This window comes from Rhinolophus hipposideros (assembly GCF_964194185.1).
Source record: "Rhinolophus hipposideros genome assembly, chromosome: 15".
Classification (NCBI taxonomy): Eukaryota; Metazoa; Chordata; class Mammalia; order Chiroptera; family Rhinolophidae; genus Rhinolophus; species Rhinolophus hipposideros.
Genome location: NC_138061.1, coordinates 30,073,361 through 30,090,772, shown reverse-complemented (window position 1 = coordinate 30,090,772; position 17,412 = coordinate 30,073,361). Strand labels below are relative to the sequence as shown.

General features: G+C 34.2%; 1 protein-coding gene across 2 annotated transcripts in view; it reads left to right on the top strand.

Annotated features, from left to right (window-relative positions):
* BTAF1 (B-TFIID TATA-box binding protein associated factor 1) overlaps positions 1 to 17,412 on the top strand; it is a 90,450-nt gene that overhangs the window by 30,779 nt on the left and 42,259 nt on the right. For both annotated transcript variants that reach the window (XM_081073948.1, XM_081073947.1), the window contains 9 exons: positions 646 to 782; positions 2,967 to 3,096; positions 3,374 to 3,442; positions 4,771 to 4,860; positions 5,492 to 5,587; positions 5,685 to 5,861; positions 6,582 to 6,722; positions 7,501 to 7,625; positions 10,078 to 10,198. In XM_081073948.1, coding sequence (XP_080930074.1) covers positions 646 to 782; positions 2,967 to 3,096; positions 3,374 to 3,442; positions 4,771 to 4,860; positions 5,492 to 5,587; positions 5,685 to 5,861; positions 6,582 to 6,722; positions 7,501 to 7,625; positions 10,078 to 10,198 — 1,086 coding nt within the window. The remainder of the gene's footprint in view (positions 1 to 645; positions 783 to 2,966; positions 3,097 to 3,373; positions 3,443 to 4,770; positions 4,861 to 5,491; positions 5,588 to 5,684; positions 5,862 to 6,581; positions 6,723 to 7,500; positions 7,626 to 10,077; positions 10,199 to 17,412) is intronic.

Genomic DNA, 17,412 nt, shown 5'->3' with positions numbered 1-17,412 from the left:
GTTGCCATAGGCTTATTTATCACTGTTGAATTGCCTTATCTGTGTACCAATGGTATCTGGACCAAGACTGTAGCATGGCATCCACACCAGTGACATTAATTGGTTGTAGCTTGTAAATTTCATTTGACTCTTAATCAGTTAAGGGCAGAAAGGACTTTTAAGCTTGGGCTCAGAGCATTTCTATGTCATAGCTTTTATAGTGTCTTCCCATGAGTAGAAAAGAGAGAAAAAACAGTATGCAGGGAAGTGCTTAAGAGGAAGAGAGCTTATGGGCTAAGTTGACTATAGGATGCTGGATCAATTCTGGCTGTAATATTTTTATTTTTTTCAGCAGATGATCAGTTTCTGTCATTGACATTCTTTATTCTTTTGGCTGGTATTATGGGTGTTTTGAAATCTTATCTCTTCAAGTGAGTTAGGATCATACATTTGTGCCATACCTGTAACATAAGAAAAGTTAAGAAACAGACGAGCATCTCTTGGGAACTGGAAGAATAGGAAAGGAAGAATAGAATTAAGCTGTCGAAAATAATGATCAATTTGTATATAGTGAAATTTATAGACTTACTCCTCTTCTGAGGCTGAGACTACGGATATTTATTTTAAATTTTAAAGGTCAAACTCAGTGTTCTTTTATTCTTTCAGACTCTCCAGGCAGCTGAATTGATTGACTCAGAATTTCGAGCAGGAATGAGCAATAGACAAAAAAACAAAGCTAAAAGAATGGCCAAGTTATTTGCAAAACAGAGATCCAGGGATGCTGTGGAAACTAATGAGAAGAGGTAGTAATCTTTTTCTGCCTATGCATTTAAAACAGTATGTTGTATAGCTTAAATCTGTGTCTGCTTGATTTCTAAAAACATTTTGTCTTTAACTGTGGAGTACCATTTGGATTGTCTCGCCCAATTTTCAGAGTATTTACTATTACTAGGGAGTAGGATAATTTCCACAGAAAAATCTACATATGCAGATTTTTTCTTGCTAATTATGAGCTCCAGTGAGGGCTGAAGATTTTCCAAGTGGAGCGAATTTCAGGCAGAGGAAACAAATGTAAATGCCTTAATCATGGAATATTCAAGAAACAGAAAGAAAGGCAGTATGGCTAGGATGGGTGGACAGAAGTGATGGTAGTAAAGAGTGAAGTCAGAGAGGTGATGGTCCAAGGGCCACCAGTTAAGAATACTGTACTCTTAAAGTGAGAACTGTTATAGTATTGCATCACCTGTTCCCTAGGTTGGGGGCTAACCAAATAACGGATAATAATCCAGGTTTGTTTACCTAGTCCTGTTGTAGGAAAGAACTCTGGTTCAAGTCACCGTCCTCACTTTCGTAATGAGTTAATAAAAGTGGTATCTGGGTATGGCTTGGAGCAGCCTTTCTCAAAAGGGTTCAGAACACCCTCCTTCAGAAGCATTTTGAGGGACTTGTTAAAATGCAGATTCTTGGGCCCCACTTATCTCTTATTAAATCAGAATCTGTAGTGGTATTCAAGAAATGCTTGTGTAATTGATGAATTAAACACAGGGGAGCCTATGAAAATAAACTTATTGCAGATGACAGAAACTTTTGTTTTTCTTTCCATTCATATAAAGCTGAAAAGTGTTTATTTAAAAGCTAAGCACAAAGGAGGGTAAATAATAAACATCTACTTGGTATAAATTTTTATTTGTGGCTTTTTTAAAGATAAAAACTTGATTGAGCTTGTTAACTGTAGAGTTTTTTAAATTAACTGCTCATTAGGATCATAGAGTTACTTAGTAAGTGCTTCCACTGGCTTCTATTTATATAAGCACTTTTACCCAAATATTTGAATGTTGGAAATATTAGACTTTATTTTTCAGAGTTTATGATTCATTCCACAAATATTTACTGAGTACAGTCTGTGTGCCAGATACTATTCTAGGCCCTCAGGGTACTGTAGTGAGTAAAATAGGTAAGATTTCTGTCTTTGTGGAGCTTACGTTCTAGAGGGAAAGATAGATGAGGAACAAGATAAATAAGTAAATTGCATATTAATGATAAGGAGTAAGAAGGAAAAAAGAGATAAAGCAAGGAATGAACATGTGAAATGTTTTGTGGGTAGAGACTTTGAAATTTTAGATAGGCTGTTCAAAGAGGGGTTCACAGAGGTGACTTTTCAGTAAATGTGAAAGAAGTCCGGATGCTCGGCTCGCTGGCTCTGTGAGTATCTGACAGATGCCTGGAAGTGGAAACATGACAAACAAGTTCGAGGACAGTAAGATGTCCAGTGTGGCTAGATTAGAAAGAAATAGGGTAAAAATAATAGGGAGTGAGATTAGGAAGGCTTAGAGACTTAGATTTCTTTCATCACTTTATAGAAAAAAAGGGTTGGTCAAATAAATTACACTATTGAGATGGGGGAATATTTATAGAAAATAATGCTGTATATACCTTACTGGTGCTAACTATTCCTTTCTGTTAATTCTGAATAGTAATATTTTATTAGACTAGCCTCAATATTTTTGGTCTTTTAGTCATAAAATAGCATTTCCTCAGATTTTCTAGACATAGTTTTCATTTTTCTATTGGCTTATCTCTATTTTTCAAGAACTAGGAAGGTTATAGTGTATCACTTACTATATTAGAGTTCTCCAGGGTACAACAGCCTAAAAAAGTTATACCTGGGCCTGATTTAGGTTGTTAGACTAAGGGAATTTAAAATAAAAAGAGGAGCTGATTGTAGAGAGGAAGAAAAAAAAAGACTTGTTAAATTTGAGATCTAATTTGAAAGCAAGAATTCATTGACCTATTTTACATTCATCAATAAAAGTAACATATTTTGCTCAGAAATTAAGTGGTTAATCTTAATTAGTTGATACGTGAAATTTTAAATAAACCATATAAACCAAATATGGCTAAACATTTGTTCAAACAATGCATTCTCTTATTCATTGTGGTTCACATTATACTTACTCACTTTTTAAATGGTGACTTTTATTTTTTAGCAATGATAGCACTGATGGGGAACCAGAAGAAAAGAGACGAAAAATAGCGAATGTTGTTATTAATCAGTCTGCAAATGATTCCAAAGTCTTGATTGATAATATTCCAGACAGTTCTTCCTTAATTGAAGAGGTACTATTGAAATGTCCTAAAGTGTCCTTTGAAATTGTTTATAATTTTTTCATACTAATTTGTTAGTAGATAGTATTTAATCTGTCAATTGAAAGAAATTTTATTAAAAATCTTGTAAGCATCTTTACTTCATTAGTAAAAATTTTAGTTATTAAAAATTTTAAAAACCTGATTATTATTACTAGACCTACAAATAAGTACACTTTTTAAAATTAATTAAACCATTGGCATAAAATAGACCTTTTGAATTAGTAGTAATATTGTTTTTCTCATTCAGACAAACGAATGGCCTTTGGAAAGCTTTTGCGAAGAACTTTGCAATGATCTTTTTAATCCCTCCTGGGAGGTACGATTTCTTCATTACAATTTCTCTCTAATTTGATCGGCAAGAATTCATTGACCTGTTTTACGTTCATCAGTAAGACTAGTAGTAAGATACATTTTGCTCAGAAATTAAGTGGTTAATCTTAATTATTTGATACATGAAATTTTAAATAAACCATATAAATGAATATGGCAAAACATTTGTTCAAATAATAGATCCTCTTAAATTCATTGTGTTTCACATTATCCTTATTTACTTTTTAAATGATGACTTATTTTTTATCAATGATAGCTTTGTTTTCTTTGCTAATGAAGGGAACCATGTCAAGCACAACCTATCTTTTCATGGTCCTTATTCTTCCTTTGTGTCCCTCAGGATCACTGGTCAGGGTACTTAATATCACTCACCTTCTAAGTAGAGAACTTTAGGCTGATTTTCACCTTTCAAACCCTTTTTGGTGTATTTCTTTAGTGAATTATTTGTTTCATTCTTTTAGCTATAATACATCTCCCAGACAGACATTTCCTTTAGATGTAGACAGTTTTGATTAAAAGCATTAGTTTCCACACCAGCTTTTTGGCCTCAGATATATTTCTTCAAAGAAAACCTTTAACAGGTCCCATTATGTAAAAGAGATGAAAGTGAAGTTCCTCTGATTGAAGTTGAGAGTTGGTAGTTTCAAACTATTTTGTCCCAATTCGCTTGGCCTTTGAGTAATTGAAAAAAACACTAGTTTGGAATATCTTTTAGCAGCCTTCCTGCTCGTTGATGTACTTCTATTTAAAGCTATTCAAGTCTTGACTCAACATGGGATCTTGAATAAGTGGATGCAGTGTCAGTGGCCTCTTTCTTCCCTCCAGATGACACTTCAGAAGGCTGTAGGGCTTCGGTGAAGTATTAGTCATAAGATGTTTTATTTGAATTGTCTTCCTTTGACACTTAACACCGGAAGCTTTAGAACTTAGCTTTGATGCATGTATTTCTAAAATATTCATGCTGGGGCTGTAAAGAACAATATATGATACTTTCTTCTTTGCTTATCACAGTATTATCACATGCTAAATGCAAGTAGACAGTAGAGGAGGGACAGCCAAATGGGTAATATCTCAGGAGGATTTTAGAATAGCTATTTTTCTTAGTTTCATTTAAAAAAAGTTCCACATAAGCAAAATTATAAAATTCATATATGTCATTCTTCTTGGATAATAGAAGTAAAAGACATTCTTGTGAAGTGCTAGTTAGTTTATTCTAACTTCTTAAAAATCTAATAATTCCTTTTTCAAATTGAAGAAAAGTTAAACTCAGTTTCTTAAGCATTTAACCTCTGACATTTGCTTCTTGGTTGTTAGGTTCGACATGGTGCAGGCACTGGCCTTAGGGAAATCCTTAAAGCTCATGGTAAAAGCGGTGGTAAAATGGGAGATAGCACTTTGGAAGAGGTAAGTAGTAAAGCAGCAGTTATCGCCAAGTTTCAGTTATTGGTCTCTTTTTCCAAGACAGGGAAGTAACAGAGCATGTGCCATGAAATAGAAATTAGAGGTAAATAAGAACAAATAAGGAAAAGTGATTACGAAGAAAAAAATAAAAAGTTTAGGAAAAAGACTATTTACAGATGGGAAGAACGAGTTCAGGGAAAAGATATATACAGACACATTGAGTGGAAAAATGTATAAGCAAAAGTACTTGAGCAGGATATAATGGATTGGAAAGTAGAGTAAGAGGTATAAGAGGATAGGTTAGAGGTCAGTGAACAATGGAGACACTGGTAATAGGATAGATAATAGATAAATGACAGATAGAATTAACATTAGAGCAACCTTAAGTAGTTTCTTAATTTCTCTTGGAGCTCAAGTAGTAATAGAATTCATGAATTTTAAAGACGTTGCTGTAGTATACGTGAATCTAATTAATAATCAAAGTTGGGACTCTAATATATTTTGGTTGTTGTTCCTATAGCTATTAATAAAATAATCCATCCCAATATTTTAGTTTCTGTTTTGGACCTAATATGTTTCCCCAACCCCTAATACAAAGTGTGATCTTTGTTACGAAAAATTGATTGTTTAACAGATGATTCAGCAGCATCAAGAGTGGTTGGAAGACTTGGTTATTAGACTCCTTTGTGTTTTTGCATTAGACAGATTTGGAGACTTTGTTTCTGATGAGGTAAGTATCACCTAAGGGAGGCTTTGCCCAATCAAATTTCAGATGCAACAAAATAAGTTTTTTGCAAATAGGAGTTTTCTTTCTTTCTCATTTGTAGGTTGTGGCACCAGTTCGTGAAACTTGTGCCCAAACATTAGGTGTGGTGTTAAAACACATGAATGAAACAGGAGTTCATAAGACTGTGGATGTGCTGCTTAAGTTACTTACACAAGAGCAGTGGGAAGTTAGACATGGTGGTCTACTGGGGATAAAATATGCCTTGGCAGTTCGTCAGGTAAAACTTCAGTTTTTGAAGCATTTATGCAGAGTGTTTTCCCCTCTTAGTTTATTTTCATTAATAATATGAAAAGGCCCTAGATACTTACTTTGTGTTACAGATAAGCCAGCCCTTCAAGATTTGCCTTCGTGAGGTAGTGTCATAGAGATAGGTGATGCTAATAAGAATTTAAGTACAAATCTAAAGATGATTAATTAGGTTTGGAAACCTTTTCCTACTTCTTAGCAGGACCAATTCTAGGTGAGATGCCATTGTGATCACAGGAGTGGCCTCTGTAGGCAGACTGTGTTGGAGAACTTGAAAAGAGAGTGGATTGGAATAATGAGAAACAGGAAGGGGCTGGCTTTCCCTTCCCTCTTCTCTCATACCCTTTTTGGTTGTCAGTGGGGTTAAATGAGAAACAGAAGTTAAGGTTCTAGTACCAGGGGTATGTTTGTGTGCGTGTGTGTGTTCACACAGGGAATTCATAGTCTTACCTTGAGAGGACGTTCTGATGTTTTAAGTCACACTGAATAATAATGTACGTAATTCTGTTGTAGTCTTTTTCAAATACGATTAACTGCATAGGCTTCTACTGATGTTATTTTTCTTTTCTGTTTGTGATTCTTCTTAAATAAAGATTAAAATTTATGTTTTCATACAGCAAATTTAATAAAAAATGTTTAAGCACAACATTTGTCCTATGGAAAGTTAATCTATTGTTGTACTATTTTACAGGATGTGATTAATACTTTATTGCCTAAAGTTTTAACTAAAATAATTGAAGGACTCCAGGACCTTGATGATGATGTCAGAGCTGTTGCTGCAGCATCATTAGTACCTGTGGTAGAAAGCCTTGTGTATCTTCAGACACAAAAGGTAAATTTAATATTTGTACATTTTCTTCCATTAAAGCTTGTTTACATTTGAGGTGTAGAGTATTAGGAAAAACATTAAGTACTTTTTTCTCCTTCATCCTCCATTTTTTTGTGACAGATGTTTGCGATCTCGATTATACATTATCCTTGGGAAAAGTCAATGTGTCTATTAATCTACTTCCCCTTCATGTACACAATATGTAGGGAACTTCCCTGAGAAGAAAGCAAACATTTCTTCTTTATTTTACTCCTGATTTTTAGACATATGAGATTTTTGTTTGTTCTGATTTTGGTTTTTAAATCTGGTCTCCTTTTTTGAAGTGCTTTTTTTAAGGTCTGTCTGACTTTCCTGTGTGTTATCAAAACCCGACTACATATATTTGGGAGCGCAGCAAGTAGTATTTTAAAACTGAAATTTGTTTTTGTGATGATTAGTACTGTTTTAAATAAATTAAAATTAGAGGGTCATGTCTTGTGTGTCTATACTGTATCGTTTTCAAAGTTTAGTTTTTTACATAAAGTGAAGTATTGACTGTCTTATTTCCTGAATTCTCCCTTCCATTATGCGTCTGATTAGGAAGGGAAGAGCAGAGTAGATGGTGAGTGACATTAAAAAGAGGAGTAGCGGGCTGTTAAAGGCAAATAATGTCTCCTTAACTTTGCTCACAACTGGCACTATCCAAGGTCATTGGGATTATATGTGTTGTTGAATCACTAGTGACTTCTGGGATACAATTTCGTGTAAAATTAATAACTTTTCTTAATAACTGATCTTATAGGTACCCTTCATTATAAATACATTATGGGATGCTCTTCTGGAACTGGATGATCTAACAGCTTCAACAAATAGTATTATGACTCTTCTTTCATCCCTGTTAACTTATCCTCAGGTCCAACAATGCAGGTAATTATTTCTAGTTAGTGGAATAAAGTAAAAAGTGTTTAGATAAATTTCCAAATAATTAAGTCTTAAAGTACAATAGTCTAGCCCCTTTAAGAACATTATTGTAAGTTGGGGATGGCACAGACTACTATTTTGAGGAGGCCTTCTTCACTATCTAATGACCAGCACATTTGAGGCAGAAGTTTAAAAGGTCATATTCTTTTACACTTGGTTTACTTCAGTTATAGAATTCTTCATCTTAGTCCTCCTATAATAGTTGATTTTAGAAATATAATTATTGCATATTATTTTCACCTCTACCCCTAGAATATAGAATTTTAACCTAATTTAGTGACGTTTAGTTAACAGAATTATCATTGAGCATCAGCATTACATTTTCCAAAATTTGCTGCTCTGTGAACTTTCTCTTTATAATGTTCATTTCAACTCTTCTTGATTTCAAGAATTACTCATCAGGAAGGGAATGCATAATAATGTAATATAATGTCCAAAGGCAGAGATTGGGTAAAGCCACTAACATAAGTCAAAACATTTAAAGTGTAACCTATTTTTCTGACCTGATATGTGAAATGAAACTCAGTTGATTAATGTCTTTTAGACTGGCTCCTGAATGTTACTGTTTCTATTAATAGTATCCTTGGAGATACAGAAGAAAAATTCATATGCAACTTTAAAAAAAAAAGCACAGATGGGAAAATTAATTACTGGTGTTAGCCTAGTGAGGGTATTGAGTGAATGTTCATATGATTATGATTATAAATTATTTCTGGCTCTGTAGATGAGTCTATTACCAATGAAAATCATAGATACATGAAAAACATGTAGAGAATGTTTCAAATAATACTGTCCTACTGGTAGTACTTCAATGTTAAATTTAGGCTAGTTGGACAGCCCACAAGTTGGAAGAGCAAAATAAGTGCCTGTGAAAGCAAATGAAGAGAAAAATTTGAGGTGGTGGTATATATATGAGATTTCCTAATTTTCAGATGCCTTCAGAAATAATAAAATCTCTAGGGAATAAATGAGTTAATCTATGTGAAACCCCGCTCAAGTTGCAAAATACAAGTTTTTAAGTACCCTTATAAGGTTAGGGGGTGGCACATTGTTTTCTTTTAAGGCAGATGATATTTTTGGCTTTGTGGGCCATATAATCTCTGTCAAAACTACTCAGCTCTGCCATTGTAGTACAACAGCAGCCATAGACAATAAATAAAGGAATGAGTGTGCCTGTGTTCCAATAAAACTATTTGAAAAACCAGGCAGAGTGGATTTGGACTGTGGGTCTTAGTTTGTTGACAGCTGCCCTAAATAAGGACTTGGGTTTTTTGTTTTGGTTTTTTTTCAATTACCAAGTAGATAGTGTCAGGAAAGCTGCATGATGTAAGAAAATGAAAGAATGTAGTGAAAATTCTGTTAATTCAATGTGAAATAATAAAGATTTTGATTTTGTTTTTCAAAATTGCCTTATTAGAAAATTTGCTACATACATTGTGATATTTGGTAGATACTTTCCAGTTTATATAAAAAGAAATGCAGCATGTCTTTTGGAGCATGAACAGTTATACTACTAACAAGACCTTGTTATAATGTTTTTATATATTTTGAGTCGGTTTTGTCTGTGTGTGCATGTGTACTAAATGTGTAAATTAATGTAAGAAGTGATGTTTATACAAACTTTCAAGTAGTGAAAATAATGTTAAAAGGTAGGCCTCCTGAGAGGAACCACAAAAGAACAGATAAATAGTGATACTGACATATTCTTTTTTATTCCTATCTTCTTCTACAGAAGTGTATATATTTCAAATCCCACTTATAAGTCATTTCCTAATTCCAGATGACTTTTACAAATTACTCATGGATGTGACAGGAATCCTCAGGTCCAAGTTGTTAACCTAGATGCTTGCTTTCCCATTTAAAATCAGTAAGAAAGAAGAGTTTTCTTAACTTAGTAATGCTAAATCAGGATTAAAAAATTTCTTAGCTACTACCACACCACCTCTTGCTCATTAGATATGTAGCAGAGATGGCCTCAAATGGGGATGTAAGTTATGTGCATCCAATGGCTACCCATTGGGGTTAGCCGTGGGAAAGGGGTAAGGGTTAGTAATCCCGTAAGATACATGTCCCATTTTCCTAAGTAAGAACAGATTGAGAATAAGGGCAGTTATATTGGAAAATTCTAATTTGATAAAAGTAATTCATAACATTAGTGCCACAGACGAAACTAATGTTAATATTTCTACTACTTTTTATGACTTTGCTCCAGCTATTTTTGTGCTATAACAGTTTTGAATGAGGGTGTTAAATGAATGTTCATATGAAAATTGTATTATCTGTTAGGAATTTGTTCATCAAAAAAGATACTAGATCCACAAGGAAATGATATTTAAATAATGTATCAACAGAGTTTCAACTGGGAATGAGTAAGATTAACTTGTATCTTCTTTATTAGTATTCAGCAGTCACTCACAGTTTTAGTTCCACGTGTCTGGCCTTTTTTGCATCACACTATATCCTCTGTTCGAAGAGCAGCATTGGAAACTCTGTTTACGTTATTGTCAACACAGGACCAGGTAAGAAGTAATAACTGTATAGTAATCTTGAAATTTTTATAAATTTTATAAAATAAATCAGACCACCAGGTTAACCTTGCTACATTTCCAAAGACAGGAGAATGCTGGGCCTAGTAGAAATGGTATGGTGACCATGTAGACACATAAGAATATAATCACCATGAGGGCAAAAATATTTTAATATTTTGCTCTAGGTTGTATTCCTAGCACTTGGAATAGTGCTTAATATATAGGAGGCCCTCAGTAAATATTTGTTGAATGAAAGATTGAGTAGTCCCTTCCTTTCAAAGACCTGTTATTCTATCTTTGCTTACTCTGTATGGTTAGTAATTGGGTGGTTGACAGAACCTGTCCTAGGTTAGAAGGCTGAATTTGAAGCTCTACAGGAAGTAAAGACTGATGACGACATTGTTAGGCATTGCCTCCTCTTAAGGATTACTCAATCCTATAAGCATGATATTTCCAAGGATAGTATACTTCAGGAGTCACACATTAAATGCCTACAGAAATCATTCAGAAAATAATCAATGTGTGTGTGAATGGAAGCTGTGATGACCCTAGGAGTCCTTGCACTGTCTATAAAAGACTTCACATTCCTATTTTTCAAATAATCCTATAGGTCAAATGAAATATCAGATTTTAGAGAAATATAAGGAATCTGTTCTATCATGTTGTTATTTATAGGTACTACAGTTTGAGCCAGTACTCTTTAAAAAGCAGTGGTTAACTTTTTTAGACAACAAATTATAGTATGAATAAATGTCTCTTTTCTGTTCACTAACCATGCATTTCTGTGTGAATTAGGATTATTCCACATAGACTTTAATCTGCAGCATGATATTGTGTTGCACTTCTCTGGATCAACATCTGTGAATTTTATTTTGCATTATCTTTCTCATTTTTGTCTAGTCAGAATCTCCTGAGGAAAAACTATCAGGTCTGTTCTATAATCCGCAGTTGATCAGGCATGGGCTGATACGACAAAACTGGCATAGATTGTTCTGAATTTTCACTTCATTTTTATTTTACTTCTGTGGTTTTTGCCTAAATGTTTTATATATAAGTACTGAATTCTTAAATTTACTTTGGATAGTCCTCTTGAAGTTATCAAATTTCTTCCCTTGGCATTGTTCTTTTTTTCTTCTTAAATAGAGATACTTAAAAGCAGTTTTAGGTTTACAGAAAAATTGAGCAAAAGGTATATAGTTCCCATCTGCCTGCATGCATTCCCCAGAGTTTCCCCTCTAGTTAATATCTTGTATTAGTGTAGTACATTTGTTACACATTTGTTACAATATTAACCGATACTGATACATTATTATTAACTCCAGTCCATAGTTTACATTAGAGTTTACTGTTTGTATTGTAGATCCTATGCATTTTGACAAATGTACAATGACAGGTGTCCACCGTTAGAGTATCCTGCAGAGTAGTTTTACTGCCCTAAAAACTACTTGTGCTCCACCTGTTCATCCCTCTTTTCCTCCCTCCAAACCCTTGGCAACCACTGGTCTTTTTATTGTCTCCATAGTTTTGCCTTTTCCAGAATGTCATATAGTTGGAGTCGTATCGTATGTAGTCTTTTCAGATTAGTTTCTTTCATTTAGCAGTATGAAATTAAGGTCTTTTTGTGGCTTAATAGCTCATTTCTTGTCTTTTTTTTTTTTTATTGGGGAACGGGAACAGGACTTTATTGGGGAACAGTGTGTACTTTCAGGACTTCTTTCCAAGTCGTTATCGTTCAATCTTAGTTGTGGAGGGTGCCGTTCAGCTTCAAGATGTTGTCCTTTCAGTGTTAGTTGTGGAGGGCGCAGCTCAGCTCCAGGTCCAATTGCCGTTTCTAGTTGCAGGAGGCGCTGCCCACCATCCCTTGGGGGACTCGAGGAATTGAACCGGCAACCTTGTGGTTGAGAGCCCCGCGCTCCAACCAACTGAGCCATCTGGGAGCTCGGCAGCAGCTAAGCTCAAGGTGCCGTGTTCAATCTTAGATGCAGGGGGCACTGCCCACCATCCCTTGAGGGACTCAAGGAGTTGAACTGGAAACCTTGTGGTTGAGAGCCCACTGGCCCATGTGGGAATCGAACCGGCAGCCTTCGGAGTTAGGAGCACGGAGCTCCAACCGCCTGAGCCACCGGGCCGGCCCACATTTCTTTTTATTACTGAAGAATATTTCATTGTATGGCTGTACCACAGTTCATTTATTCACCTATTGAAGTGTATCTTGGTTGCTTCTTGTTTTGGCAATTATGAATAAAGTTTTAAACATTCATGTGTAGGTTTTTGTATGGGCATAAGTTTTCAGTGCACTTGGTAAATACCAAGGAACATAATTGCTGCATCATATGGTAAGATTATGTTTAATTGTATAAGAAAGTGTTTTCCAAAGTGGCTGTACCATTTTGTATTTCCATCAGCAGTGAATAAGAGTTCCTGTTGCTTCAGAGTCTCATCAGCATTTGATGTCAGTGTTGTGGATTTTAGCCTTTTTAATAAGTGTGTGATTGTTTTAATTTGCAATTTCCTAATATAGGATGTTGAACATCTTTACATATGCTTATTTGTCATCTGTATCTCTTTAGTGAAGTGTCTGTTCAGATCTTTGACCTATTTTTAAATTGGGTTGTCTTCTTGACTTTTAAGATTTCTTTGTACGTTTTGGATATGAGTCCCACATTGTTCTTATTTAGACTTTCTAAGGTGATTAAACCACCTCAGGGTCTTTTTAACTTACTTTTGTGACTTTTTATTATTTAGTAATATGAACTTTATTTGCATTATTAGGGAATAAGGTATTTTATATAAGTGAATTTTATAAATAATTAGAACATGCTTTTTCTTGCTACCAAAAATAGTTGTTGACTATTAAAATGATTTGCACACCTGATCATCATCTTAAAGTATTTTAAACATAAGATAATATTTTTGGATGAATCAGTCTTATTTATTGGTCATTAGTTTTTATACTATGCATAATGTAGTATACTGTGGGGCTACTGAGATACATAAGAGTCACTTCTCTCAGTGATTGAATTATTTTTCAATTGCTTTTTCCTAGTTTTTATTTTCTCAGCTGTCAATTGTGATTTCTCACTTTTGTTAGTCTTATAATGTGATGTCTCCTCCCGTGTTTTAAAATTTTTACAGTTTAGATAAGATCACAAGATTGTTCCAAATCCCATTTCAAATTTTTCAGTCCCTCAATGATTGTTGATATTGGCTATTAAAATTATATGGTTGTGAAAACATCTATGTTCTGAATTAAGTTGTTTTTCTTATCCCTGGGTTTTTATTTTGTCTTTTGAATTTGCCTTTACTGGCTTTTAAATGAAGATTTTGGCCATAGGACATATAAATAATTGATGACGATGACTGTTATTTTTCATACCAGAACTCTATTGTCTTTGTCTGTGATTTGTGGTCTGTCAGGCACCACTTAAGCATAGGCTCTCAATATTTATTAAACAAACTTGTATAAAATTCTATGCAGGGTGCTCTGGGAAATTAAAAAAAAAATCCTCTATGGTTCTTTGGAAAAATTTACAGTATGGTTGTGATAAGACTCTTACATGATAAGTTTAATAACCTCTGCAAAGAGTTAAATAATGAAAGACCAGAATGTGAAAGGTGTCAGGAAGCAGCATTGAAGGTTAGACTAAGTGCTGAAAGATCAAGAGGAATCAGGTGATGAGGTTAAAAAACACACTAATCTTTCCTTATGTCTCCCTATAACGGTATCACTAAGGAAATTTCCCCTTGTTTCTGTCTAGCCTTTATCTTCACTGTATCTCTTTACTGAAAATCCTACTGTCTGTAAAACTTAATATTGATGTATAGTAGATTATTTTGTGTTTTGTTACTGCCCTGAGCCTTGCTCTCCAGTATCCTCATCATTAAAAACTATAACCATGGCACTTGTCACTCAGTCTCAATACCTTTTGCTTTTGGCTCCTACATAAATCCTTTATTATTTTTGTTTGATTTTTGTATTCTGATTTTTCAAGTAATTGTATAAAGTCAAATCCTTTGAGAAAACTTTTTTTTACTATTACCCCCTAATTCTTTTTTTTTATTTAAATTTTGGGATATTTTTTAAATAGAATAAAAGGTCAGTGAATTATAAAACAACATTCATATATCCACCATCTGTAATTGGCATTTGTTATAATTATGTCTTATTTGCTTCAAGTTTCTATAATCAGAATATTAAGAATAAGTTATCCCCTTTGAACATTACTTGTTTTCTAACTTGTTCACACTCTTCATTCTATATATTGAAAATACTATCTTCCTTTCCCTGGTAGTTTACTCCTTAGGATTTGTAACCAGGCTTTGTATCTTTAGTTTCAATACAGTCATAGAATTTCTGTAAAGGGAGAATTTGAGTTAAGTTTCAGGATAATTTGGAGGATCATAGACTCAGTTCTTTGCAAACTCTTAGTAATTTGTCACTGCCTACTATATTAGAATTGAATTCCTGTCTTTTTTGGTCTTCTATTATTTGGCTCTTGTCAACCTTTTCCCCTACTATTTCCTAATATATAACCTGGAGTCAAAGTTTCCCGAGTGTATCCCTGTATCCCAACTGTAACCATGTTATGTTCATTTGATCAAACTATCTTTGCATATGACTCATCATTACCTGCCTATTTATCACCACCCCCGCCCCACCCCCCACCCCAAGCCTTCCTTTCTAAATATTAGTTCCTTTTCTTCCTCTCTGTATCTTTCCTTCAGAGAACACATCAAATCTCGGGTGCCACAAAGCTATTCCAACTTCTGCAACTCACTGATTTTTCTTTATCTGAACCATTGTTTAAAGTCATTATTCAGTGAAACACTTACTTATTTAATGGTTATTGTTAATCTTGTGATCCCAGCAACGTTATTTGCTTTCTGCAAAGATAACAGAGTAAACCATGTCTGATGCTTTTATGTTATTGTATTCCTTTCCACGCATTGCCAGATCATTATTATTGATTGATTCATAACCACTAGCAAACTCTTTTGAAATCCAAATCCATGATTTCTTATCTGAATTGCAAAACACATTTGGCTCCAGGGGATTTGGACCAGAGATGATAGACCTGTGGTGATGACAAAATCTACTCTTACTTTAACTTGCCATGAAAAGATCACTTAACAGAGAATTGGGGTTTTAACCTTAGCTCTACCGTTAGTTCACTTTATGACCTTGGTCAAGTTTATTTAACCCTTCTGGTGATAATCTCTACCCAGCCTTTCTCAGAGTCCTATGGGCCAAATAAGATAATTGTATATGAAAGTGGTTTAAAAGTGTTAATAGTATACAAATATAAATAATTAACAGTACAGATAGTAAGAGCAATAACTAACACTTCTGCTTCTCGGAATTCTTTGCTAACAATTTGGAAATGTTATATTCTTATATTCTGGGTGTAAGAATGATACTGAATTGTAGTAATAACAGTCCAAACTATTATTGAGGGATTACTATATGCTATGAACCGGCAGGCTTTGTGAACTGGTAAGCACTTTACATGGGGTGGCTACTCCAATTCCTATTTTTCAGGTGAGGGAGCTGATGGTCAAAACTTAAGAAACTTTCCTAAGCTCACATAGCTACACAGCTCACAGTAAGCAGCTCAGCTCAGATTCGGATCTAATTCTGGCTGTCTTTCACCTCTTAATTTTACATGGAAACAAAGTGATTTAAGTGTCTTATTGAATTGCTTTCCCCCTTTTAAATCTGAAGTCATGTTAAATACAAAATGGAAAAATGAACTTCATCTCTAAAGTACTAGTAGCTCTATTCTGGTTTTAGTTTCTAACTTCTCAACTTATTCCCGTCAATAATTCCAGGGCAATATGATGAGGCTCAGTCTGGCTGTGGCTCAGTGCATCAATGCCTCATAAAGACTGATGACTCTGTTCCCTTGAAAGTATTTTATTAAAAAAAAAATTACTGTATTAATCTTTGGTAATTTTTTGTTTTGTTTTGCTTTATAAAACTAGAAGACTTTATAAGGAAGATATCCTTAATTTTAAAGATTTAAAATTTAAAAGATATCCTTTAATTTTAATATGAAATTTTAAAATTTATTTCATCATAAGTATGTATGCAGGCATGTACATCTCTAAAATGTCCTTTAATAGAATTACAGTTAATACAGTTATTTATGAATCTTATTTCCATTGGGCGTCTCTGTGACACATCCCTGTGCCTTTATCTGTGATGTTAACAAGTAAAAGTATTTGCATGCTTGGCTTCTTGGGGATCATGAAATAAGAACTCTTAAGGAAACCAAACTAGTTTCATTTGGTAATGACTTAAAATCAAGGTGTAACGTTTTTTGCTAAACTAGCAGCTTGGCAATCAAAGTGAAGGAATTTACTACTTCTTTTTCTTTTCTGTATTCTCTCTTTAGTCTATGACTGTTTATACATGCAAGAGTGTATCTGTGAATGTTATGTCTATCAGTAAACTACTTTACTGAAGTATCTAGATTTTTAGTGTTGATAACTACTAACTGTTGTAGCCAGAAGTTGACTCCACGATATAGGAAGGTATGGTTCTGTACGTTAATCTCTTGTTTAGCCTTGTTCTGCTGACTGGACCAATTTTTCCATTCCATTTGCATCATAGTCACTTTGAGTCATTTCAAAATTTTAATTACTAACACATACAGCATTGATTTTCTTTTTTTTGAAAGGCAGGCTTTGGCATGACACTTATATTTAGCATGAAGATATACATGAGACTGAGTTGGAATCTGAGGCATACTTAATCGAGAATGTAAGAAAATTTAACATAATGCATAGGTAGTGAAGCAAAGAAAGACCAAAAGAATAGACTTGATTAAGACTTTGGCTTTAGAAAACATTAGCACAATTAGGTTTGGTCAGAATTTATGAAGATATGAAAAGGGGAGACAAAGTGTAAATACTTAGCTGACTTTCAATAAATATGAATAGAACAAGGCATTATAAGTTGTCTAAATATAGAATCATCCCTTTTTTGTGTGTGTGTGGCAGTGGGCCAAAAAAGGATTTCATGCCAAATTAGCAAAAGAATTCCATGTGAATCATCACTTTGTTGTAGCTTTTTTCCAGATCTTCTTCCCTGCAACCCTAACTCATTTGCTTTGGAGATAGAAATTATGATTAATTTGCCTGCATGCAGGAATCAGGTGTTCATGATAATGGTGATCCGATTGCTGCTTTTCTCCACATCCACC